General features: G+C 40.3%; 1 protein-coding gene across 1 annotated transcript in view; it reads left to right on the top strand.

Annotated features, from left to right (window-relative positions):
• The first annotated feature begins 3415 nt into the window (after nucleotides 1–3415).
• Nucleotides 3416–25974, top strand: part of LOC128833814 (nesprin-1-like) — a 161728-nt gene continuing 139169 nt past the window's right edge. The window contains exons 1-7 of the mRNA XM_054021965.1: nucleotides 3416–3450; nucleotides 3901–4044; nucleotides 9292–9321; nucleotides 9765–9959; nucleotides 11086–11226; nucleotides 22372–22539; nucleotides 24925–25086. Coding sequence (XP_053877940.1) covers nucleotides 3937–4044; nucleotides 9292–9321; nucleotides 9765–9959; nucleotides 11086–11226; nucleotides 22372–22539; nucleotides 24925–25086 — 804 coding nt within the window. The 5' untranslated portion in view covers nucleotides 3416–3450; nucleotides 3901–3936. The remainder of the gene's footprint in view (nucleotides 3451–3900; nucleotides 4045–9291; nucleotides 9322–9764; nucleotides 9960–11085; nucleotides 11227–22371; nucleotides 22540–24924; nucleotides 25087–25974) is intronic.

Genomic DNA, 25974 nt, shown 5'->3' on the forward strand with positions numbered 1-25974 from the left:
GAATTTTGGTATTGAGGCTTCAGCCTGTTGAATTTACAATTTCAGACTGCATATGTTTATACATGCCTTCATTCATACATTTTTTTTTTATATTGAGAATTCAGTAAACTCCTCAATGACAATAAAAAGAATGTAGACCTAATCTATCCCCCTGTAATTGTGCATATGCAGATCTCATGCATATGAATGGAAGTTAGGCACATGCATTGTGGGAAGAATAGATGCTTGGAGAGAGGCCAGATAAACAAAGGAGGCCAGATGGTGCTTATTCAAGGGGAAGGATCTTTATGTAGCTGCATTTTGTTCCATTTAGTTGCTTATTTAATTTTAAACATCATCATTTTTAGCCATGGTCCAAATTTTGAAAGGAGGATTATGAGCAGAAACAATGGGCAACTGTATCTCAGAAGGGCTCTCAGTTTGGTTTTACGTTTAAAATGTGCATATAAACAAGATTAAACAAATGCTGTTGCTCAGAAACTACGTTTGGTTTTTAAGCATTTTTGTATGTATTTTCTAGAATAGTTTAAAGAATTACTTTCAGTCTAGACATAAACTCATAAACAGGGATAAACATTGGTTTGTTTCAAAGGGGGCTCATAAAGTGATTTAATTTAAATCATTTTTGTTCCTCTTCAATAGGTGGAATACATTTTCTTTAATTAAGAATATAAAATAACATTTACCACAAAATCAACAAGCAACTCCACTCTGAGCATGCCCTTCATGCTTCATTTAACTGTGGGTAATCTAATTCATCTTTTATTTTGCTGGTTGAACTCACTCTTGTTAATAACTGTCTGTGTGAATAGTCTTTGGAATTCATGGGAGAATGACTTACTATGGCACCAATTTTATTTCTAGCATCTGCTGTCTGAAATGGAGTCACTGAAGCCAAAGGTTCATGCTATGCAGGTCTGCCAGAGTGCCTTAAGGATGCCTGAGGAGGTGGTCACCAGCCTGCAGATATGTCACACTGCTCTCAGACTTCAGGAGGAAGCCAGCCGTCTGCAGCACATGGCTATCCAGCAATGCAATATAATGCAGGCAAGTGCAAACTGAGCTGTGGGTGAGGGTAGGGGGTTAGATTGTGCTACCACTAGAAAGGTTTATATTGGCACAGAATAATTCACATATTCATTTTTTTTTCTTTTAAGCCCAATGTTTGCCTGGAAGAATAACATGACTTCCACTTATATTTGAAAGATTTTGAGCTCCATATTTATTGGAATTTTAAGCACATTATTAGACCATTTTCTCAGTCTGCATTAATTCCCAAAAAAGTAAGGAAATAAAACTTCAATACCCTATTAGCCTTTTACCCTGTAACCGTTGAAATGAAAAGGGGAGTAATATTTTTTTACATGTGCCTGTGAAGGGTTATTGCACAACCTATCAAGTTATTGTTTTAATTTTCAAAAATCTAAATTGTATTTGCTTGTTAATCTCCTTGGTCTTTCATTTGTCACCATGGCATAATTTGACTGTCTGACCCATCCATTTTGATTGAAAAATGAAATTTGCATTTCAAATGTAGTTAATGGTTTCTTTACTGTATGGTGGATAAGAACTTGAGGTGACCTGTAGCAGTCTCTTACTGATGATGATGTTGAGGCCATGCAGTTTTGCCAATCCTAAGCATTCAAATATCATGAGGCAGGACCTAAGCATCATGAGATTATCGTGAAAATCATGAGTTTATGATTTTCCCCCAATTATTAATTCAGGGTTCTTTTTATTTGTTTTCTGGTTTTAGAGCCTTTAACATGCACTCAGATCCTGTTTCTAAGCTTTTCTCCACAAACAAGAGAGCCAGAAACTTTTTTTTGTGAAAATGAAAGCTGAGATTCTCATACAACCCCAGGACTTGGAGCTTTAAGAAAACAACAAATACCACAAGATTTGTGATAAAATTGTGAAGAGTGGGCAACACTGCGTTGTTGGTGGGCATGGTTGGTGAAGCAGCCAGTGGAAAGTCTTGAGCCCCAGTGGTTGACATTTGCCCTTTTAAAAAGGCTTCTTTATCATTTTTTTTTTTTTTACTTGTGTTGGGGCATTGGCAGTTCAAAACGCATCTTAATTGCTCAGATGCCTAAAGACTTTTAAATTATTTGCTTCCTTGCAACTCATAATGTTCCCCCAGTGAACTATCTTCTCAGTGAGAGCACTCCTGCTTTACTTCAGCTGTTGCCAGTGCTGACCTTCATCCCATCATTACACTTTGGCATTGCGGCTTATATGGCTGAGATTTTTTCAAAGCCAACTCACACTTCCCAGTTAAATTAATGAGTCATGCAGCTAAATCCACTAGTCAGCTTTGAAAGTCTCAGCCTATTATTTTTTCATGCTAATACAAAGGTGGAAGATGACATCTTTTGAATAATTTAAAAACAGTTTGTACAGTATAGTCAATTGTTTTTTCCAGAGTAAGTCATCATTGGAAAGGAGATGGGCAAAGTGAATTATAATTTTTTTCCAGTTCTAAGTTCTCTGCGGTTATTTGCATGGTAACATTGTAACTGTATTATTCAGCAACCCTCCATATTAATTACATGCCAAGAAAAAAATCTATTAATTCTTCTGTCTACAGAAATATATCTCACCAGAAAAAAATTCTTATGTAGTGAGCTCTACAATGTATTTGGTGATATTTTTTTCTAGTCATGCACCATTACTTTCCAAATGTGTATAGACATGGCTCTTCAGTAAGTCTTATTGAGTGAAGTTTGTTTTCAAATTAAATTAGCTTTGATTATAAATGTAGCTAACAAAAGGTTGCTGTATCCATAATAAACATCATTTTATATGGTGCCAAAGGCTTTTGTGGGCATTACAATCCTTTAATTCTTACAGCAGCCTTGGGAGGAAGGTAAATAGTATCACAACCTATTTATTGGTGGTTGAACTGGGACACACAGAGGTTAAGTAACACTCCAAATCACACAGTAAGATAGTGGCAGAGCTGGGAATAAAGCCAGCAGTTCTGATTTAACCCCCAGACTACCAACTCTCCTGTTAACTAGGGAATTGATAAAGTGTGATTATGTGGCCCGTTCTCACTTGACATATTGACTCCCTAAATAAGTAGTATTCTCTACTTACTTTGCAGCCAAAATCAAACTTTTACTAGTGTTAGCTATATTGGCTTTGCAGTACTATCTTCAGAATACCGGTATCTTCTGTCTTGTGTATTCTGAGCAAACCTATCAGCTAAAGTGTAATGCAGATAGGAAGGAAGCAAGTTTATCTTCAGGTCCCAAATGAGTGCATTTACAGTGGTGTATGTATTTAAAAAATGCATGAGTTTTAAAATAAGAGAATCTGATACGAAAGTTTTTTTTTTTTTTTTTAAAAAGGAATTTGGAGCTTCCCAATGTCATTTTCCCTGTCACATTTCTGAGTATAACCAGTTTTGAAGTGTGTAAGCAGAAGACTTTGTACTACTCAGCTGTAAGTTATGCTATCTGTTCATATCTTGTTTTCCAGGTAGCTGGCTGTTTACAGCACTTAGGTTTGGTCTACACCGGGTGTGGGAAGGGTCGATCTAAGTTACGCAACTTCAGCTATGTGAATAACATAGCTGAAGTCGACATACTTAGATCTACTCACCACGGTGTCTTCACTGCAGTGAGTCAACAGCTGACGTGCCCCCGTCGACTCTGCCTGCGCCTCTCACTCCTGGTGGAGTACCAGAGTCGATGGGAGAGCGCTTGGCGGTTGATTTATCGCGTCTAGACTAGACACGATAAATCGACCCCCGCTGCATCGATCGCTGCCCGTTGATCCTGCGGGTAATGTAGACAAGCCCTTAGAGACATGCTTAGGGAGGGGATAGTGTAATCGAATGAATGCCATCAATGTTTTATTTTTGTGTACATCTACTGTATCTTCTCTCTCTAGGAAGCAGTGGTACAGTATGAGCAATACGAACAAGAGATGAAGCATTTACAGCAAATGATAGAGGGTGCCCACCGTGAGATCCAAGACAAACCTGTTGCAACCAGTAACATCCAGGAGCTGCAGGTCCAGATTTCACGCCATGAGGTAATGCAGTATAGATGCAACTGTCCAGGCTCTGAGTTAATTAGTTTGAGAGATCTCTTGGTCAGCTTAAGTTCTCTTGAGGTCACAGAGCAGTTTTTTTGAGGTCCACAAAGGCTAGCTTAGCAGGGAGGATTTATATTTTACATACTCACAAATAGCAAATTCCTGTTAACAGCACAGTTCCAAGCATCTTTTATTTTTTTCTTTACCGAGTAGGTCTCCCAAAGGCTTGAGAGCATGGTAACATACTAAAGCATTAAGTAGTTACCAAGGGTTGAAAGACACAGGGTGCATTGATTGATGTGTGGAATTCCAAAATATTTCAATGGGAACTCTTTGCATCATGCGGTAACACAGTGCTGAAGATTATTGTCACTTAGTGATCTTAGGCCCAGTCCTGAAGACCTCATTTACTGAGAGCTATGCCTGAGAACAGACAGAGTAAAAGCAAGGGACAGGATCACCCCTCATGAGGTAAAGCCCACAGAAGGCAGTACTAGAGGAAGAAAACTCGGCAAAGATCACCTTAAAGGGTCCTTTTCAAGTTATTCTATCAGGGGGGGCAAAGTTTTGTCTCTGAGGAATGAGCTTCAGGTCCAGACCTCAAACCCTGTAGATTTCAGGAGATCATATGAGGACAGGGACAATCTGTGTGGAGGCTCCATGCCACCACACTGATTTTGGAATCCCAGGTCTTCACATTGTAGTATGCCATGCATTAGATTGCCAAATTGGTAGTGGCTCTCTTGCCTAGTTTTTGGCACTAGATGGCATTATGCTTTAGTTTTAGAAGAAAGGGTTAAATTTGTCTTTCACAGTCTGTGTTTATCCCTGAAGTACTCCTCCTATACTGCTTAGTTAGCTTCTATGACAATTGTGACAGACGATTATTTAGTACAATGAAAAAGAAGCTATTTGATACAAAGGCTGTCTGCTGTTTTCATGAAGGGTATTCCTAATAATGTCTCCATAGACAGATCTGAAAACATCGGTGCAGAGGGAGGCATTAAGAGTGGGGCAGGCACGGGGTTCACTGGACCAACACATGTATGAGTAGAGTAGCTGGGAATCCCTTCAGAGGAGCATAGAGAAGCAATAGATGCTGTTCCAGTCCTTTTATTTGAATCAGTAGCTGTAAAACGGCTGTGGTGCAGACCTGCAAGTTGCTCCAAGTTTGGGGAGGTGCAGTCTATCCCCTGCCCAAATCCTATTTATTCAGAGTTTGGGTGGCAGTCGAGGTGGGGTGCATGAATTTCACATGGTGGGAAGTAGAATTAAAATGGAGCTTCATTCTGGAGTATGTCTGAAACATCTCAAAGGAATGCATTTAAAGAGACACAGATGACACACATTTCTGCATTTAAGTTTTTGTTTGCTTAAGTTTTGCATCAGAGGACACGATACAACAAACAAGACTTAGTCATTTTATGATTACACCTTTTATTTTTAATCAGGTGTACAAGATGCAGATTGCATGCATAAATGAAAAGAAAAATTACAGTTTACCCGGACATATAATTGTAGTCCGTGTGTGAAGGTTAACAGGACACACAGTAGCTATGTTTAAAATACAAAGATAAGACGGGAAGAAGAAAGTCATTGCCCCCTGGTTTTGCAGTAGCCTTGCACATAAGTAACACAGAGTATCATTCTACCCAATAAATCTGTTTACAGAAGTCTTTTTCTCTGGGCTTCCATGTTATAGAATGGCCACCTATTCTGATGTTTCTGGGAGCATTGTGATTTTGATGGGCAATACAGTAGCTTGCAAGATATTAGTTGTCTTCTGCAATCATTAGATGCCCATGCAATCGTGAGATTACAATATAGCCTGATCATGTTCTGTCACAGTGTTATGTTGCATTGCAATGTGGTGACACAACTTTGTTGGAGGATATTTCTAGTGTAAACATGATGATGTTATGATGCAAGCAGTTGTCCTACCAAAAAGTCGAATTTGGGTACCTATGACATGAAGACCAGGCACAACATGTAGTTTGTTGAATCACATCCATAAAAATAACTTGGATTTACATTGTGGCATATTGATTGAAAAACTGAGCTCCCACAAAATGACGAGTGCAAAGAAATCCGATACTTCTGTGTGTACTCACAACCTGCCCACCTATTTTTCTTTACACCCATACGTTTCTCTTCTGAATCTCAGTTTTAGGCCTGTTTAGTCTATATCGGGGTCCCCAACGCGGTGCCCGCGGGCGCCATGGCGCCTGCCGGGGCATCTAAGTGCACCCACGTACTGGGCAGCGAACGAGCATCCGCCAAAATGCCACCGAGAAGCAGCATCATCCAGAGGCGTCGCCACCAAAATGCCGCCGATTTTCGGCAGCAATGCCTCTGGATGACACTGCTTGTCGGCGGCATTTCGACGACGACACCTATTGAGCATCCGCCGACAAGCGGCAACGTCATCTGCCGCCATGGTCCTCCATGGCTCGTCGTCTGCTGCCCCAGACGAAAAAGGTTGGGGACCACTGGTCTATATAATGTATCTGTCTGTATAATATATTTTGTGTGTGTGTGTGTCTCGAGAGAGAGAGAGAGAGAGACACGCAGACACACACAAAGCATTATGGTTGTTCGTTCAAAAGTTTACAACTGAACATTGACTTAATACAGCTTTGAAACTTTACCAAGCAGAAAAAATATACTGCTTTTAACCATCTTAATTTAAATGAAACAAGCACTGAAACAGTTTCCTTAGCTTGTCAAAACATTTTTTTAACTTTCCCCTTATTTTTGTAATAGTTTACATTTACCACAGTACTGTACTGGGAGGTGTGGGGGTCTTTTGTCTCTGCTGCTGCCTAATTTTGTTCTGCAAGTTCCAAATGAGGTGTGTGGTTGACCAGTCAGTTCATAACTCTGAGGTTCTACTTTATAATACTGTATATATTTTGATGGAGAAGGGTATGTTACATACTCATTGTGCTGGTTATTAACTGTGCAGATGTTACTGATTCCTAATAATAGTAATGGAGTTAAATAACTAAAGCCCAGTGGGTAGAATTGTGATAGACTTTCTGCTCAGCTCCTGAGTTGGAGTGGGGATTGGCTCACAATTTAGTATCATGGCAAATGGAGCAAATAACTGTTTGGGGGCCATTAGTCATTGATTTGATTTAGAAAGTTGTTTATTCCAAAACCACTTGCTTCACACCTGAAGCTCTGCGTAGCTTCCTGATGAAGCTGGAGAATCCCTTTGGTTGCTGACATCTGAAAGTGCAAAGAGTATAGGGAGCAGAGCACCAGTCAAAGGCTAGTTCAGGTCAGAAAGGTGCTCACCCTAAGTAATAAGATGTGTCGGTTTATAACTCTGTATCTCACCTATCTGGAAATTGAGATGTTGAGTAAGTAGTTTCATAAAAGTTTACATAACCTGCAGAGTTGAAAGCCAAACTGCCCTGGGGCTGCCATAACTTATCCACTTCATTTTTTCAATATATGTTAATTCCTGAATATTTTACCTGTTAGGCTTTGCAGCAGCTGTTTAATTGTTGTTCATATACACAGAGCAGGTAGTGCTGAAGTGAAGGATCTCCTGGGCAGCCCCAGAAGTAAAGGGAATAGATTTCCACTGCATTTAATAGTATTAAAATATTGAAATATTAAAGGTACTGGCACTCATGCTTTATAAATAAGGCTGTGAGTCTTTCACGGAAGTCATGGATTCCGTGGCTTTCTGGGACCTCTGTGACTTCTGCAGCGGCCAGTGCAGCTGATTCCCCCGGGCCGCCTGAGCAGCTGGGGCGGCCCCATGGCCAGTCGCACCTGCCACTGCTTGGGTGAGCCCAGGCAGCTGGCTCCAGGGGCCTCCAGAGTAGCAGTGGTGCCCTGGAACAGCGGTCCAGACCAGCAGTGGGTCCCCAGGCTGCCCCCTGCCCCCCAGAGCAGCAGCGGTGGGCCCCCAGAGCCCCCTGCTCCCCAGCACCTGCAGTGCCCCAGAGCACCTACGATTTAGTCATGGATATTTTTAGTACAAGTCACAGACAGGTCACGGGCCCGTCAATTTTTGTTTATTGCCCGTGACCTGTCTGTGAGTTGTACTAAAAATACCCATGACTAAATCGTAGCCTTATTTATAAATAGACATTTCTCCTGTCTTTTTGCTTTGGGAGCCAGCATTAGAAAAACATCTAAACAGATGTTAAAGTAAAATACAGATATCTATTTGAAAGAATAAACATAGTGGTTGCTGGTGTAGCAGCAATAACTCTACACATTTAGTTAGCACTTGGTAAATCAATATGCTGCTGTGTTACTGAGTTTCCAGGCAGAGACGTCTCAAGACACTCTGTGCCCTGGGCAAACCTTCAGAGTGCCACCTCTCTCCTACCTGCTAGAACAGAAGTTCTCAGCTAGAGGGTGGGAGAGGGAGACGCCAGTCTTTTGTGGGGCGGTGCAGTGAGTCTTCTGATGGGTTTGGTGGTTAGGTTTGGTCGGGGGGAGATGTCAGCATCACTCACTCAGGTTGGGCCCAGCTGCTCCTCCATGATGGTGGGCTGGACGGGTCAAATTTAAGTGAGTGACATTCTGACCTGGCACGCGGGGTCACAGCGCCATTCAGGTTTGGCCTGGCCATCCCTGCTTTTACAAGTCAGAATCTGCCACCCTAGGCAGCTGTCTAGTTTCCTATGACTAGAGCAGCTCCTGTCTCCATGGAGACAGAAACAGTATCTCTAGCAGAAGTGGTCTTCCCCCACTGATCTTTTTTAGTATTGTTTTATATGAATTTAGTGCTCTGAAAATTGGTGGACTGACAACACTAGACATGCCCCTGTTGGGCGGGAGCAATCCTATGTGTGAAAGGATCATTCAGTCAATAGGCCTATTTGATTGTGTGTCCTTTTGCAGTCACTGACATCATAGGTGTGACTGTGTTTTAGCAGTGTTGGGAATTGGATCGATTTCACACAGACTACTGCACAGCAATGAGAAAACAATGGCTTTTGGTCAATCCTGTCTTTAGTCAAATTCCCGAACTCACATTCATGTAGGGACATAACTGTCAAATTTGGATTTTGACTGTGAAGACATAAGCAAAAATATGTGTGAAGTTACACATAGAAGATCAAATATATCCACTCCAACCTCCATGCAAACACGTATGTGTTATAAATAGGAGTGATCCAGCATGTATTTACCTTACTAAACCACTATGTGTATCTGTTTCTGCTACTCATTGTGTTCAGACTGGTGAGAGCTGAGTGTTGCATTTTTTTTTTGCAGTTCCAGTCATCACATGACCTCATTTCCATGGTATGCACCATCTGGAGATTTTCATCTTGTTTTAGTAACAGGAGAAAAAGAGAGAGAGTTTCCCCTTTCCTCCGCTTTAAGATAAAGGGTATAGAATTTGCTGCAGATTAGGAATTGTATGTGAGTGTGACATATTCTTCCCTTTTGTCAGTGTCATACAGAGATGTGGCTTTCACAGAGCTTTTCCGGTGTCACTGCATAGCTTGCTCCTTTGTGGTTTAGCTATGCAGTGAGATGCTGCCTGACTTGTTCTCTACCACAATCAACATCCTGCCTTTCAGCTTGTGCTGTTGCTATCTGGGCTTGAGACACAGAGCTGTGATTTTTATTGGCTGGCCTTGGAGAGGTAGCCTGCCTACTTAACGGAAGCTGAATTGCTATTAGTTAGTTTTGTGGCCTTTATATCCTGCATCTGATCCACTGAATAAAAAATGTTTCCTTAGGAGCTGGCGCAGAAGATTAAAGGATACCAGGAGCAAATAGCCTCTTTGAATTCCAAGTGCAAGATGCTAACAATGAAAGCCAAACATGCCACTATGTTGTTGACAGTGACAGAAGTGGAAGGGCTGTCAGAAGGAATGGAGGAGCTGGACTCAGAACTCCTCCCAACACACTCGGCTCATCCCTCTGTGGTTATGGTAAGAACTGAATTGGTATCATTACTGTTCATTGGGTGCTGCTCTCTTTTTGTGCTGTTCAAATGCTACCATACAGCCAATTGCCACAATGCACATTGTGTGCTTTGCTTTACTGACATGTTTTGGGAGTTGCAGATGTAGAACGAACTGCAACTTCTTATAGTGTATTTGTGTCACCTCCACTTTCTAAGCCAACAGATAGGGAATGAAGTTGTTTATGAGGATAACAGAAATCAGTCTGTTAAAAGGAAAATAATATGTAAAGGTCTCTTACCTTTCAGGATGGGTGCTGAGTTGTTTTCTCAATGCACCACAACAAACATTGAAAAAGCACTGAATTGAATGACAAAAGGGGGTTGGCGGTGCAGAATCAAATGTATTCTACAGCATGTTTTATACCCCAGATCTTTTTGAAAAACATTTTTGATTAAATATGCTGCAATAATTGACATTGTTGCTGCTATATCCTCGCATTTTATAAAGGATGAATAAATATATACATGCTGGAGTTCCTACTTTATTTTGCTCAGTCCAGATGCAAATATAACCCCCACTGATGTCAGTGGGAGTTCTGTCTGAGAAGGACTGAGTAAAAATGGAGTGAATTTGTCCCTATATTAAAACCTTAGAAAAGCAAAACTGAGATGTTACTACTATAGTATATTGTGTTTTTTTTAAATCTGGATCCAATTCTGCTCTGCAACATTCTTTCCTTCATCATTTAACTACGCCTGAAAGGTAAAGTATTGAGGGCAGTAGTTCTGGCTATCTGCAGCATTATTCTGTGGCTTTCAATAACTTCTCCTAATGCATTGTGTGTGTTACCCTTTAACTTATTTTTGATGTGTTGGCTGTAGAAACTTTTTTAAATTCCCTAGCAACACAGGAGATGGCCAACATCTCAGTAACAAATTATCAGCAGTAAATACTCTGCTTGCCTGTTGCTTTCCTAAACTGTTAATATAGCAACTCTAAGGGGCTTGAAGGAAGCAGCAGTCCTTAAATTGTGTCTTGGTAATTCCAACATTGTGTTAATTTTCTTTGTTTTGATCTACATCTAATGCAAATGTTTACTGAGATGATTGACTGATCTTCCTGTCCTTTGGGGTTGCATTTCCTGTGACAGATGACTGCTGGTCGCTGTCACACACTACTCTCACCTGTCACTGAGGAGTCTGGGGAGGAGGGAACCAACAGTGAGATTTCTTCTCCACCTGCCTGTCGCTCTCCTTCACCTGTGGCTAATACAGATGCTTCTGTTAACCAGGTACTTGCCTCTTGGCATTCATTCAGCTGTGATCTCTGGAAAGATGCATGGTCCCATTCTGTGTACTCTGTGGTTGATTCCTTCTTCAGAAAATTTGGGCTGATTTTTCTTTAAATGTTGGGCACACAGTTTCAGTGTCCCATCCCGTGAATTGAGAATAGTCATCAAGCATAATCAGGACCTGGCTTCCAAATACATAAAGGTTACAAATACTGTGCAAGAAGCTTAAAACATACCAATTTGGTGCACTTTGTCATTAGCAAAAAAAGACTTTGTTGGTTACTTTTAAATAAATTTTCAGTGAGCATTACACAGTCTTTCTAATTCATTGGTGTATCTGTTGCATTTATAGCATGGTTTTGTTTTCAAAATAGTACACATGATGGCATCCGGCATTCTGAGAGAACACAATTTTGTACTTCGTGTGATGAAATATTACATTGTGTGTGTCTGTCTGACTGCCTTGTGTCATTGTCCAACTGATGCCATAGTTCAAAGTCTTCCATTGGTTCAAGCTATTCAGATATCAACTGTGATCTATTTTGCTGGGGATTGTGTTCATTGTACACTTTGGGTCAAATTCTGTTTTCAATTATAACTGTTCAAACCCCATGAAATCACTGGGGTCACATATGTAAACAGAGAGGAGAACTGAGACTTCTGGTATTCATGTGACCTGGTGTACATCACACTTGTTTTTCTTGGTAGGCTGGTTTATTGTTTGTGCTTTCAATATCATGTACATAGATGCATATATGCAGTGTGTATGAGTAGTCTCAACTCCATTGACTTCAATATCTGATTTTTATTCCTCATGTCTAAACAGTGTTTTTCTTTATTGTTTTTGTGGCTAAGTATGTATGGAGTTGAGTAACTGAAGACATGAAGCTTTCCTTGACCATGTATTTCTTTAAGTTCAGTACCAAAGAAATATCATGTTATTTTTTCTTTTTAAGTATAGTTATGGTATTTGCTAAAACTCTTCTAAGCTTCACACAATTTCTTTCAAAGATGCATGTATTTCTGAAGTTATTGCTAAATATAAAATGATTCTGCTGTACTGGCTAAGACAAGAACAAACATAAAAATAAGGCAATTATCAGTGACAAGCCATATGAAGAAAGAAAGTCAAACAAAGGGATTTAATAATCCAGGAGCTTTTTAAAGTCATATTACACTAACACAATAGGATAGTTCCCAGTGAAGCTTGCCTGCAGTGGAAAGGCAGTTCCATTGTTCAGCAGAAGACTCTGAAGGCCATGTTATTGAAACAAACAGTGAAACATCTACAAGGACAGATAATGAACACAATACAATTGGTAATGAACACAATGCAATTCAATGTCAGTTCACTAAAATTCTCTTCTAAGAATGAAAATCAAGTTAGCAATGTAGACAGCTCAAAGAACAATGAAAGTCCAGTGAGAAATTCTATTACCTCAAGAATTGGAATAAGAAGTACAAAAGTTGTAGAACCTAACTTAGTAGGTAGAAAATATATTTACACAGTGTCTTTCACAAAATGTCACTGAGCCCTTAAAAGCAGTAAAATTATTGGTTATGTCAGGATAGATAAAAGCATCAGCAGACATAGGTTTCTTCAGTCTGGTGATAAGTGTTGAAACAAACTGGATGATCTAAGCAATAAAAGGAGGAAAGTTCCACAATCAAGTGGGTTACTTACAAAATGCTTAGGTTCCTATTCACATGAGTTTATAACCTAAACAAGCTAAATAACCTTGCCAGTTCAGATCATAATAAATGTCTAGGAATGTACAAGGAGAGAAGATAGGCTAAATATGCCAGACTGCAGCAATTCTGGTCCTAAATGTAAGTAAAATAATTTATAGTCCATGCAAAACTTTACAGGGAGCTAAAGTAAAGATTTTTAAATGAGAGTAATATGCTAAGAGAGCAGTGTTCCTGGGAGAGTGTGATCTGCTGCATCCTAGAAACTGAGCAGGAACTCCAGGAAATTGTAGTAATCTAACCTTGAAAGAAATGAAGGCTTTTACAGAATAATTCTAAGGGCTTGTCTACATGGTGGTTTAGTCTGTACTAGAGGGGCGTAAATTTTCTTCAATATGTGTGGACCCTGCTAGTGTGCACTAAAAGTTCCTTAGTGCATGTTAAAGTAGTGCTGTTTGAATTGTGACTACATTTACACACATGAGGGAACTTTTAATGCATGCCAGCAAATCCATGCAGACCAGTTAGTGTGCAACACGCTAATGTGCACTAGAATTTCCACCTCTTCAGTGTGGATTGACATACCATGTAGACATTTAGCCCATGTAGACATGGGCTAAATCTTTCTGGTCAACACTATGTGCGGTAGAAAGGGGGTAATTTTAGTTGTTGGACACCATGTAATTTTCTTTTAAAAATTACTGGAAATATTTAGTCCAGAGGAAACATGAAATGGTAGGCCAACTCTGTTTCTCGTACTGCTCCCCCTATTTTAGTCCCAAAGGTTCTCTTGCATATCTCAGTGGACACCATGATAAAGACTAAGGAAAATAATCACAATTATTAATCATGGTTGTATTATTATTACAGAAATAAAGAGACAGGCCAATTATATATATTAAGAATCTTAAATCCAGTTAAATTCCACTAATTCTCAGTTTAACAAGGTTTAGCCCTTGTTTCTGCTCCAGGAACACATGGTCTAACCATGCAAGTGATTAACAGGAGAAACTGTTAGTATTTTACATTACAACAGCAATTTCATATCCCAATCAAATCACAACAAGAGTTTAAATCTAATCTTTTGGCTGTGACTTAGTTAACCTTCTCTCACTATCCATGTTCAAGTCTTGGGGAGCTTTTCCTTGAGTTAGTTTCTTCTTGAATATTCTCTGTTTTTCTTATCTGTCTGTGGCAGCTTGCTAGTAGAGATGGACAGGATGAGTTGTGGAGTGTTTGCTCTCAAAGCGGGATAGCATAGGGTGTTTGCCTGTGGTGCTCACTTCAGTTTTTTATACCCTTCTCCTTCCTATTTTAATGAAATTATAGGAAAACATACCTCTTTCTGCCTTGTTTAGATGCAGAGTTGGTTGCTGTTACCCTTTCACTGGCTCCGAGCCTTGGGGGTTGGCTTAGGTGACACCTTCAGTTCTGGGTATGCAGTCTGCCTAATGAATATGCAACATTCTTTAATTACCTTTGTTCTTCTTATGGTGGGAAAGTATCAAATAACTGTTAAAGTTAGTTTTAACTTAATTTATTGAATCCATTTTCTGAGATATTCTTTCAATTTCATTAGATTTTGACAGGAAATTAAATTCTGTTTTCAAAAAGTCCAGACACTCCTGTTCCTTATATACAAGGTTTTAATTCTCAAAACAGTCTTTAAGAATTATCTAAATTTTTATATCTTTTTTTTAATAATTAAAAAACTGACTCATAACAATTTTTGGAGAGATGATTCTTGTCTTCCAGAGACTTGGGGGAGGGATTTTATGTACACTGCCAGTATTAATTAATCCCTTTTCTGTACATAAATGGCTTCCTGCATTAGTAATTAGTTTAGCAAGGTCCTTAGATTCCATGTTGGTACATCAAGTTTTTTACCATTTATATAGCAGTGATATTAGAAGCTTTGCATTTACTAACATATGCATTTCACAGAATGTTTGCCATTTTAACATTTAAGAAACAAACAAAAGTATAAAATATCTCTAACTACACTTGGGGTTTTTTTTCCTAAAGCTTTAAAACACAAGAAGGGTTTTTCTTTGGAAATAAATGGTTCGCGAAACAACAAAATATGTAAAACATTTACATTTTAGGAAACCAAATGCAGGGTGGTGTTGTCAGAACAATAAGCCCTCTTTACCTTTGGATTTATTGTTCTGACAACATCACCCTGCATTCATTTTCCTAAAACATAAATGTTTTACATACTTCGTTGTTTCGTGACCCACACTCCTTAGAATTACAATTGTTTGTTAAACTGCTTTTAAATATTTTGTACAAAGCACAAATTTCAGTAAAAACTAGATCTTTTAAATATAGCACAAGTGAAAATAATATAAAGTTAAAGCAAGGTAAATTTTAAAACACAGCTTTTCCGAATTTGCATAAACACTCTTAGGGTCATAAAATCTTCTTAGCCATAAAGCCATGTTTATCATCCTTGGGAGCTTTAAAGTAGAAGCCTCCCCAAATTTCTTTGGTTAGCTTGAATATTTAAAATAATTTAGTAAACAAAAATATATGCATGTGAGGTACTTTTCTCCAAGCATCATATGTATGAAAGTAATTTAAAAATATATTGTAAGCTTCACTAAAGGCACAGGCAAGTTTAATGATAAAATTAATAATATTTTTGCATCAATATTGAGGTCTCTCCCCTACAACTATCAGCCTGGAGATATTTCATAGTTGGTTAAATAAGGTTTTAGCAATAGCTCGATGAGAGAGAGAGAGAGAGAGAGAGAGAGAGATTTTCCAGTGCCTCTTAAGGAAGTAAATGTCTACGCTTTTTCAGTTTAAAGATGGAATCCTTTTAAATGGAGAAGTCTAGGTAAGAGCACTTCACTGCAGTGATCATGTAGGGCAGTGTTTCTCAACAACTGGTCTGTGGACCAGCGCTGGTCCCTGAGACCTCCCAGTTTAGAAAGGCAGCTAGTCCGGTCTGTGGTATCAAAAACACTAATCAAAAGCTACCATTCTAGATCTGCTGTCCCAGTTTGGTAGTAGTTAATTACTGCCCCTCACTGTGGACCGTATGGAGCGGGCGAACCACAGTGGAATCATTGAACACTGGATACATTATTTCTACATCAGGAAATGTTGCGTTTCAGGAGAGGCATGATGTCTCTCTAACAACCGGCATAGAGGTAGTGTGTCTGCTGTGCTACCACTTATAACAGGATAGTGTACAACCCCCTTCCTTGCTCAGTCAGCCAGCTTTTTGAGGATAGCTTATGCCCAAGGCACTTGGAAGGAATACTATGCAGTTGTGCTAGTACTAGACAGGAGGGAAATATAGGACAGGAAGCTTCTTGGTACCCTTCCACTGATTATGGAAGAGTCCTATAGACCAGTGGCTCTCAACCTTTCCAGACTACTGTACCCCTTTCAGGAGTCTGAATTGTTTTGCATGCCCCCAAGTTTCACCTCACTTAAAAATTACTTGCTTTCAAAATCAGACAAAAAAAATACAAAAATGTCACAGCACACTAGTACTGAAAAATTGCTTACTTTCTCATTTATACAGACGCTCCCCGGGTTACGCAAACCCGACTTACGGAAATCCAGACTTATGGAAAAAGTTCCGTAAGCTTTTCTTTTATTTTTTTTTTCATAATTGTTGGAGATACGTTCCCGACTTACGCAAAATTCGACTTACGCAAGGAACGGAACGCTTGTGTAAGTCGGGGAGCTTCTGTACCATATAATTCTAAAATAAATCCATTGGAATACAAATATTGTACTTACTTACATTTCAGTGTATAGTAGGGCAGTATAAACAAGTCATCGTCTGTATGAAATTTTAGTTTGTACTGACTTCAGTAGTGCATTTTATGTAGCTTGCTGTAAAACAAGGCAAATATCTAGATGAATCTAGATGAGTTGATGTACCCCCTGGAAGACGTTTTCCTATGCTCAGGGGTACATGTACCCCTGGTTGAGAACCACAGCTATAGAATGTAATAGCCACCTTATAGAATTCAATACAGAATCCTCCCCCCACCCCACACACACGAGTAGTATTCTATAGGATGTTTCAGTTTAACCTCTAGAGAGGAGAAAATTAGTTTCTATAAATATTTTTGAGTAATTTTTATAGATCCTACTTAAGTTTCTGTAACGGTCCCTTGGTTTCATCCCTATTAAACATCATGGACCTATTACAAAAGGGGTACTTTTTCACACCTGCACGGTGCCAACCACAATCTGGCCCCAAAGGTCTGTTTAATTGGATTCAGTTTTATAAAGTTATGGGAGATCCCTTGCTAAAAGGCTACAAACTACTGGTGAAAATAGAAACAAGATCATGTCTCATCCTGGAGTGCAATCCCGAACAGTGAAGAGTTGTATCACTTCTTACCCTGTAACCCCCTGTACTGTGGCTCTCTGCCTGGGACACCCACAGTCAGCAACAAGCATCATGATGATTAAGCTGCTGTTGGTTGTTCATTTTCATTTATATCCAGTGATTATTTCAGTGTAATCATTGCATTGAAGACTGTATGCTTTAGCAAACAATTTAGATTTGCTGTGTTACTATATGCACTACGAAAGTCAAATAAAATTCAGTCTCCTGCTCTGTTTGGAAAAAAAAATGCATGCACTTTATGTCCATGTATTAGGCAGCTCTGGTCCAATGCTTTGGATCCTGCCTGCAATACCACAGACTTCCACTGGTCTCCACCAACCTTGGTTAACGAGTGGTAAAGTTACTCCACGTTCTCTCTAGCCCCACATTGTCCCAAAACATGTGTTCTGAAATGTCCAGCCTTTTCCTGGAACAATCAGAGGAACATTAAACTTTGTTGCTCCTTGAAGAATCAGTATTCAAGAGTTTGCTATTTTTATTGGAGTTACCAAACATTTCAGTTTAAACACAGCATTGGACTGTTTAGATTAAAAATAAAACAAGTTTATTTAATTAAGAGAGATGTAAATGAGTACAAGTATAAGGTTTAAAGTCAGAAATGGTTACAAGAGAAATAAAGATAAAACATTTTCAAGTAACTAAAACTTAACAAGCTCGACTTGGTTCTAGGTAAAATCCTCAGTACACCTTTCCTTCAAGATGGCTGACCAAACTCCGATCAGGATCTAGCTCCCAAAGTCAAAGGGCTGGTACCTTTTGTCTTCTTAGATGAAAGATAACTTGGGGTTTCTTAGCCCCTCTCTTTTATAGTCCCGTGAATCTTTTGAAATTGATTCTTCTGAAGAATACCTCCAGATAAGTGTCTATCCAGCTGGAAGGTAGGCAAAATGGAGTCTGTCTTGAAGGAAGTTTCCTGATGATTCTTCCTCTGCTGGAGATGTCTACTACAATGCAAATTTTTTTAGTTCCTCCCCCCTCCACTTCAAATGAATGAACACGTGATTGTCAGTTTCCTCCCCTGCTGTGATAATGTGTGGTTTGCCTCTGCCACTTGTTAGCTTGGTGAGTCTGTTTACAGTACATGTAAATACATTATCATTGTCTTTCAAAATACTATGGAAGTAACTCCCAGGTGGGGGAAACCACATTTCTTTCCTAGGCTGGGGTAATTTCTGCTTGGCTGGCAAACATATGTTAAGAATTATAATTTCAGTTTATGTCCATAACTGCATCAGTTGCTTGCACCTACATTACACAAAGATGTTAGTAAGCAGTGAGTCATGAGCTTTTCATTGATGCCTTGCACTACACTTACCAGGTAAATTTCATGACATTAAAGAAGCGCGGTACACATGAACTGGTTAAGCTAGCTGCTGTTCATCACCGCTATCTGGGTGCCTTTTGTCCTCTGCCTTTGGGCTGTTCTTAATATCACAGGTCATGAGCATAACAATGGCAATGCCAAGATACTACTTATAATTGACTAAAATACAAGTGTATAAATACTAAAAAGATGTCCCAAAACCTAGGATTGCGGTAAATTGACACTTGTACATTTTAAAAAAAAAATTATATCAGTTGCTCACTAAACACAGCAGCCCTTAGGGCTGCTCTAAAGAGATCAGAACTAAAGGAGAACAACACCAAAAATATTAAATATGGGTATAAGCATACTTTTTAACCCCCCAAAGGATTTTAAAAGTTCTTACGGTGTACAAAGTTTCTGTAACAGATAGCAACCGCGTCATGCAATTTGTTTTGAAACATAAGGAAATTAAGCAAATAGTTTGTTCCTCATAGGCCCAGTTCTGTGAGATGCTCAACTCCCACTGAAGCAAGTGGGTGTGGAGATGCTCCACACTGGATTCAAAGCACTCCACACCTCATGGGAATACATCCTAATATTGTGTGTATGTTATTCATAAAGAGACTCTTACTTGAATCGGTCTTTTGTTTGTATGTCTGTGATATAAACACAGACCGTATATCAGCATGCTAGCATGCACTGCAGCTATGAAGGAGGAAGCAATAACAGAAAGCCCCTTTTGGCTTGAAATTTCTTGTACTTATTCTTTATTCAACATTTTTTTTTCATTTGGTGCAATTTTTTAGATCTAAAAGCGGGGCAGGGCTTGAACTGGGAAAGCTGAAGGGTTGACACGCACCCATTCTGGCTACAACGAGTCTTGTAATCCAGCACCAACACCGGGCCACAGTTAACATTTTCTCTCCCTGTCCAGGACTTAGTTAACAAACCTTCATCATCTCTCACCCTCATGAAATCTAGACAACAGCCCTTGTCAGATTCATTATGAAACCAAAATATCCTCCCACCCCCACCCTTAAATAGGGGAAACATCATAAGGAAGCATCAGTGCTGCTCTTGCTTTTGGACAGTTTCCACAGAGGAAAAAGGAGGTGATGTTAGACTTCCATCCCTGTGCAGGGAAAGAATTTTTTATATATAAAGCACACCAAAAATACACACTAACCGGAAAACCCTGCCAAGATTGATTGTGCTTAAATCTTTCTCTCCTTCCTTCCCACCTCTCTGTCACTACTGAAATCTGACAACAGCAGCTGACGCACTGTGAACGCGTAGTATTTACTAAAAGGGGGAAAGGGACTGGTTCAGTTCAGTTCAGTTTTCCCTCTCCATCCTTCCTTATCTTTAACATCAAGTCCTTCATCCTGAAACCATCATTAGAAAGTCTCAGAAATAAGTCAGCTGTCAAGGCTATGCAGGTAGGCAGGAAGGTCCAGTGGAGACCTGAGTTCAAGTCCCTGCTCCACCACAGACTTCCAATGTGAAGCTAGGCAAGTCACATAGTAACTTTGTTCCCCATCTGTAAAATGGGGATAGTATTTCCCTACGTCACAGGGTGTTGAGGCTAAATGCATTAAAAGATTGTGAGGCTATAGAAATGGGGGCCTATAAGTACCTTAGTTGGACAGATCTCATCTCCCTGACAGGAGAGAAGATATGATGACTACTTACCAGTATGAGCATAGATGGCAGAGTCAGGACTTCAGTTATTTTGAAGTGACTTTGACTCAGCTATGCTTGTGCTCTGTACTACGATAACTTTCCACAAACATTTGAACAATTTTGTCCATTTTTACTTATTTCTTTATTTGCTCATCAGCTATTCAAGAAAGGACTAAACCATTTGTTTTAGATTAAAAAATAAATTGTTCCCATGTTGCATGCCAAGTTTCAGCTTGAGCTTTGTAACATGTGAGCCAGCAATATATTCATTCCTAACTGATCAGAAGATATTCCAAATCCTTATGAGGAAAAGAAGGAAAACATTTCTACAATATTCTGTGATATTAAACCGTAATTTCAAAAATGGAATATATCTAACTCATGTATGTGTACAAATAAATAGAAATGTCCTTTGGCAACAAGGAGCTGTTGCCTTCATGAGATACAACACATAGTTTCAGTCCCTTATTTCTAAATTCATACTCTTCTATACTATTTTCAGGCTTATTACTATACATTAAATGTTCAAAAATAAGAATTTTGTTAATTAAATAACATTTGTTATTACCAATAAATATGACACAATTAAAAATACATATTACCATGGTTATGTTTCCTCCATATTTAAGCAGAATTCCCCACTGAATTCAACTGAATTCCCTCAAATGATTACAAATAGAGGACACAGCATGGCCCCATATTTATTTTTGTAAATGATTTCTCAAGCTTATTTATTTAGCTACTCCTTTGAAATCTAAGACTTGGATCCCACACGGAGCTCTGCAGAGGCAGATCTTTGCGCCTGAATGCAGTCTCATGGAATTCAGGTGGGGCTCTACATGGGGACAGGAGTCTATCAGTGTGGAGCTCTCTGAAGGACTGGGGCCAAGCCATTAGAAAAAGATATGATGTGAAATAATGGACCTGAACCCTGGTTTAGGTTATATGGATGTAAATCAGGAGTAACTCTACCGAAGGCGATACCAATAAAGTAATCAGTAATTGTTGAACTGGTGTATAATAAATGAGATCAAAATCAATCTTTAACTGTTTTATGGGAGACACCAGGTTAAAAGTCATGGACTATATCCTGTAGCCCTTTATTCCAAATTCAGTCAAAACTCCCACTGAATTGAGTGGGAATTTTGGCTGGTTAGGGAACACAGGTTTTGACCCCTTCTAGTTCAAAGGAACTCTTTACCTGGGTTATTGGTGACCCCCTAGGTTATAAAAACTGAAGGATATTTTAAAAGCATCACTTATTTCTCCTACTTCTGCTCAATGTATGTCTGTTTCTTTGTACCTTTCAGACACTAACCTATCATTTTAACTGTCGTTCGCAGCCAGTTACACTGTCTGCTTTGCTTACACTAGCAAAGTATTTCCCAAAGTGTGCTGCATACCAGGGAAGGGGGCAAATTGTTACAATCAAAGTGGGTTGACATTTAACAATACATTGCAGGGTAGGTGTGATTGGTTTCATTTTCCCGAGTGGAGCCTCAGCCTCCCAAAGTTTAGGAAAGGATGTGCTCACACAATATGGAGGAGTCTGGATTGCTTGTTTGACTGATTTCTCTTCCTATCTCTCTAACCGCTCCTTCAGTGTCTCCCTTGGTGACTCCTCCTCCCCTTCCCTCTTTCTGTCACAGTCCCTTGGGGCTACGTTCTTTGCCACTTCTACGCCTTATTCCTGAGTGATCTCATCCACTCTCATAGCTTTGACTGTCATCTCCTCACATTTGACTCCCAATTCTAGCTCTCCAGCCTTGGCTTTTCCCCCTCTGTTCAGACTTGAGTTGCCCTCCTGGCCTTTAGCTCAAAGACAATAAGGCAAAAACACATCATGTTCTCTCCCAAGTGCTCCCTTCTCCACCATGGTAGAGCTCCAAACCGTATGTCAGCAGTTTTGCTTAAACCACTGTGCACCACATTTTAATGTTTGTATGTTTGTTTATTAAAAAAAAAAAAAAAACATCTTGGCTGTCCATAGATTTATATCCTAGAGTAGCTGTTAAGGGAATATAATTACAGCAAGGTGGTATATTTTTTTGTTTTGAAAGTGCAATGTTGTGCTTGATGCTCGTAGGACATTGCTTATTATCAAGCCTTATCTGCTGAACAGTTGCAGACAGAAGCTGCCAAGATTCAGCCCAGCACATCATCCACTCAGGAGTTCTATGAGCCAGGCTTAGAGTCAGCTGCCAATGCCAAACTGGATGATTTGCAGCGTTCTTGGGAAACACTGAAGAATGTGGTAAGTCCTTGAATGTAGAGGTATCAAAACTGACCTGTGGTATGTCCATTTCGTAGGAGTAAAATGCAAACAACTCATTTACCTCAGAGGTGCTGCTCTACATAATACTTCTCAATGCTTTTTGGCCTAAATGCTGGCATTCATGTGGCAACAAGAACTGCCAGTCCCACATGGTATTATACCATGCTGCATATATACGATAAAGGCAGGCTGTGGCCAGAGTGAATGAGGATGATGGACTATCGGAGAACACACAAGGGCATGATTTGCATAGGTACTTCTGATTCACTACTGGTGTGGAAATAGGTGTCTGAACGGTAGATGCTGAATCTTGGAGGGAACCCTGTGGCTGAGTGTCTGCACTCAAGAGCTTAGCAGGGAGTGCATGTGGGGAAGCCCTATTCTCTCCATCACCTCCATTGGGGCTTATTATTATTTATTTGTGGCATGTAGATGCCCCAATGAGGAATTGAGGGCCCCTTTGTGCTAAGCAGTGCAATGCAAAGATAGCCCCTACCTCAAAGAATTGACACTCTAAGTCTGAGAGACAATGGGTGAACACAGCAAACAGATGGGGAACATATGATTGTGCTTGGTATGATGGCCAGTGGTCACAGTGTAATAGCTGTCCGCCCATTTTCAAGTGTTTGTAGGCAGTATGGCAAAGGTGAGTTTTGAGGAGAGATTTGTGGAGACTCTGATTCAATTAACAACTGTGCCAAAGCCAGGTTCAATATTATCCCTATTTTTGCTGCACATCCTGGCATTTACCCTACTTACTTGCACTGCGGGGAGGGGGGGAGGTAGGTGTGTATACATTACTTGCAGTTGGTCTATATTATGCCATTTTCCCTACTTATTTAAGCCCTACTTTTTGAAAGTCTGTTGCAAAATAAGGCCATTTGTAAGCCAGAAAATGTGAGTAAGTCATAAATGATGATAGCTCCCTCTAGAAACACCAACTATCATTAATGCCCAAATTCTTCTTTGATAGTTCTGTGACTGAAGGTATACCGTTCCAAAGGAGGCTTGAGTAAAGATGGGCATGTACCATCCAAAGTGACATTCTAAGCATGCTAAGGAAAAAAAATTATTTCAATCTGTTCTAAGCCCACAGGACTTTATTCCAACTATGAATTGAAATAACCCTGCACAAAAATCCACACATCCTGTATGGGATGGCAGAGAAAGTCCAGGGATCCTGTTTCTGAGGATATGTCTACACTACATTCAGAGGTATGATGGTAGCTCATGTAGGTATACCCAGGCTAGCTTTGATCTAGCTAGTGCAGCTAAATACAGAAGTGAGGACACAGTGCCGTGGACCTTGGCACACGTGAGGAATGTGAGTACACACCCAGGGTTCCTGGCAGGTTTGTGCAGCTCACACAAAAGCCCACGCTGCCAAGTCTTCATTGCTATGTTTAGCGGCGCCAGCTGGATTAAAGCTAATGCGAGTTTGCCTACCCAAGCTGCAGTCAGGGCCGGCTCCAGGCACCAGCCCACCAAGCTTGTGCTTGGGGCGGCACCTGGAGGGGGGCAGCGCAGTGCGGTGCTCCGGCTCTGGCCACTGGGGAGAGCGGAGCCGCAGTGGGCTCGCCACCCTCCCCCGGCACTCTGGCCGCCGGGGAGAGCGGAGCCGTGATGGGCTCGCCGCCCTCCTCCTGGCACTCTGGCTGCCGGGGAGAGCGGAGCCCCGGCCAGTTAGCTGCCCTCCCCCCGGAGCTCCGGCTGGTTGGGGAGAGCGGCCTGCGGCCGGGCTCGGTGCCCTCCCCTGCCACGCTTGGGGGGGGCGGCGAGAGGGGGCAGCAGGAGGCTTTTTTGCCTGGGACGGCAAAAAAGCCAGAGCCGGCCCTGGCTGCAGGCACACCTCTGATTGCAATATAGGTATATCCTGAGAAGGACTGGATCAACCTGACGTATTTATGCACAGCAGCAAAGCCCAGTTATCCAGTAATGTACAAACATAGCCCATGCTATACACTTTTCCCCGGAGTTTCACTTACGTGGTATTAATTCGAATTCTTGCTAGAGACAGAGTAGCTATTATGTGGAATGTGGAACCATGCCTGTAGCAATTTATGCACATGGCATGTTTGTGTACATACAGCCCAGAATGTGGCAGGAGAAATGTGTTTAGTTTTCACCCTTTTATTAAAATAAGGGGGGTTAGGCATAGAAACTAGAATTTGGCCAACAGTGACTAAACATCCTTAGTATGACTGTTTTGCTATATAATTTATATTCTTAAAAACTGGTATTGCAGACCAAGCTCTTGGCTTAGTGTCCCATGAAAACCATGGATGTAGGAGGGAGAAGAGAGGAATGAGCAAAAACTTACTTCAGGAGACAGAATATCTGCTTACAGCTTTCTTTCTTCTTTAGATAAGTGAAAAGCAGCGCACCCTCTATGAAGCTCTTGAACGCCAGCAGAAATACCAAGACTCACTCCAGTCCATATCCACAAAAATGGAGACCATTGAGGTGAAGCTGAATGAAAGTTTGGAACCTGGCAAGAGCCCAGAGAGCCAGATGGCTGCACATCAGGTAAAACTAACTAGCTACAGCTTTTGTTGAATTAAATGGCTGTATTACTCACGGAATGCTCCACAAAAACATGCAGGCTGATCGAAACGTTGCTTTAAAATGTAATTTTTTTATTTAGGAAAGAGCTCCCTGCAGACTGCTTCTCCTCTTAAATTCCCCTCTGTTATGGCGATAGGACAAGATTTACAAAGTGACTCAAAAAAAAAAAAAAAAAAAAAAGAGAGAGAGGGGCTAGACCATCGTTTTCAGCAAAGCACAGTGTGTCAGTCAGTGCAGCATTTGGCCAGTTAAGGGAAGAGAAGACTATAACTAGTTTGGGTGTATTTTAATCAGTTTCATTCTGATTTTTGGCTTGTTATAAGCACAGATGATGGTTATCTTAGGAAATGAGGCTCTGAAATAATAAGACTGTATAATAACCATTTTGTTCTGATAGCCACGCAACAGATCTTCCTCCGTGCACATTTCTAACCTTGACACAAGTGATAAGAGCACAGGGGAAGCAAAATAATAGAGTTGAAATCTCCCATGTAGATCTCAGAGTAGGATTTTTCCCTTAGCATATACAACTTTACTGTCAGAGCAGTGGGCTATACCAGTATTTTCATTTTTGACTCATTTTATCAGGGTTCATACTCAGCTCCTTAAAGCTTCAAATTAAAATCTGGGAAATTTCCATGCCACAGAAATCTGGATGGCCTGTGCCACCTGGAGATATTTGCACTCACAAGTGAACAAAGTCCATAGGGTAGGAGGGTAGATGATGCTAGAGAGGACGCACTTGTCCCACCGCTTCATGTGGGAAGGAGGAAGATGCAGTGTCCCACCCAGCTAGTCATTGTATTTAAAAATGGGTTCTGTTTAGCCTTTCAAAATTATTTATCCCAA

This window comes from Malaclemys terrapin, chromosome 3, assembly GCF_027887155.1.
Source record: "Malaclemys terrapin pileata isolate rMalTer1 chromosome 3, rMalTer1.hap1, whole genome shotgun sequence".
Lineage (NCBI taxonomy): Eukaryota > Metazoa > Chordata > Testudines > Emydidae > Malaclemys > Malaclemys terrapin.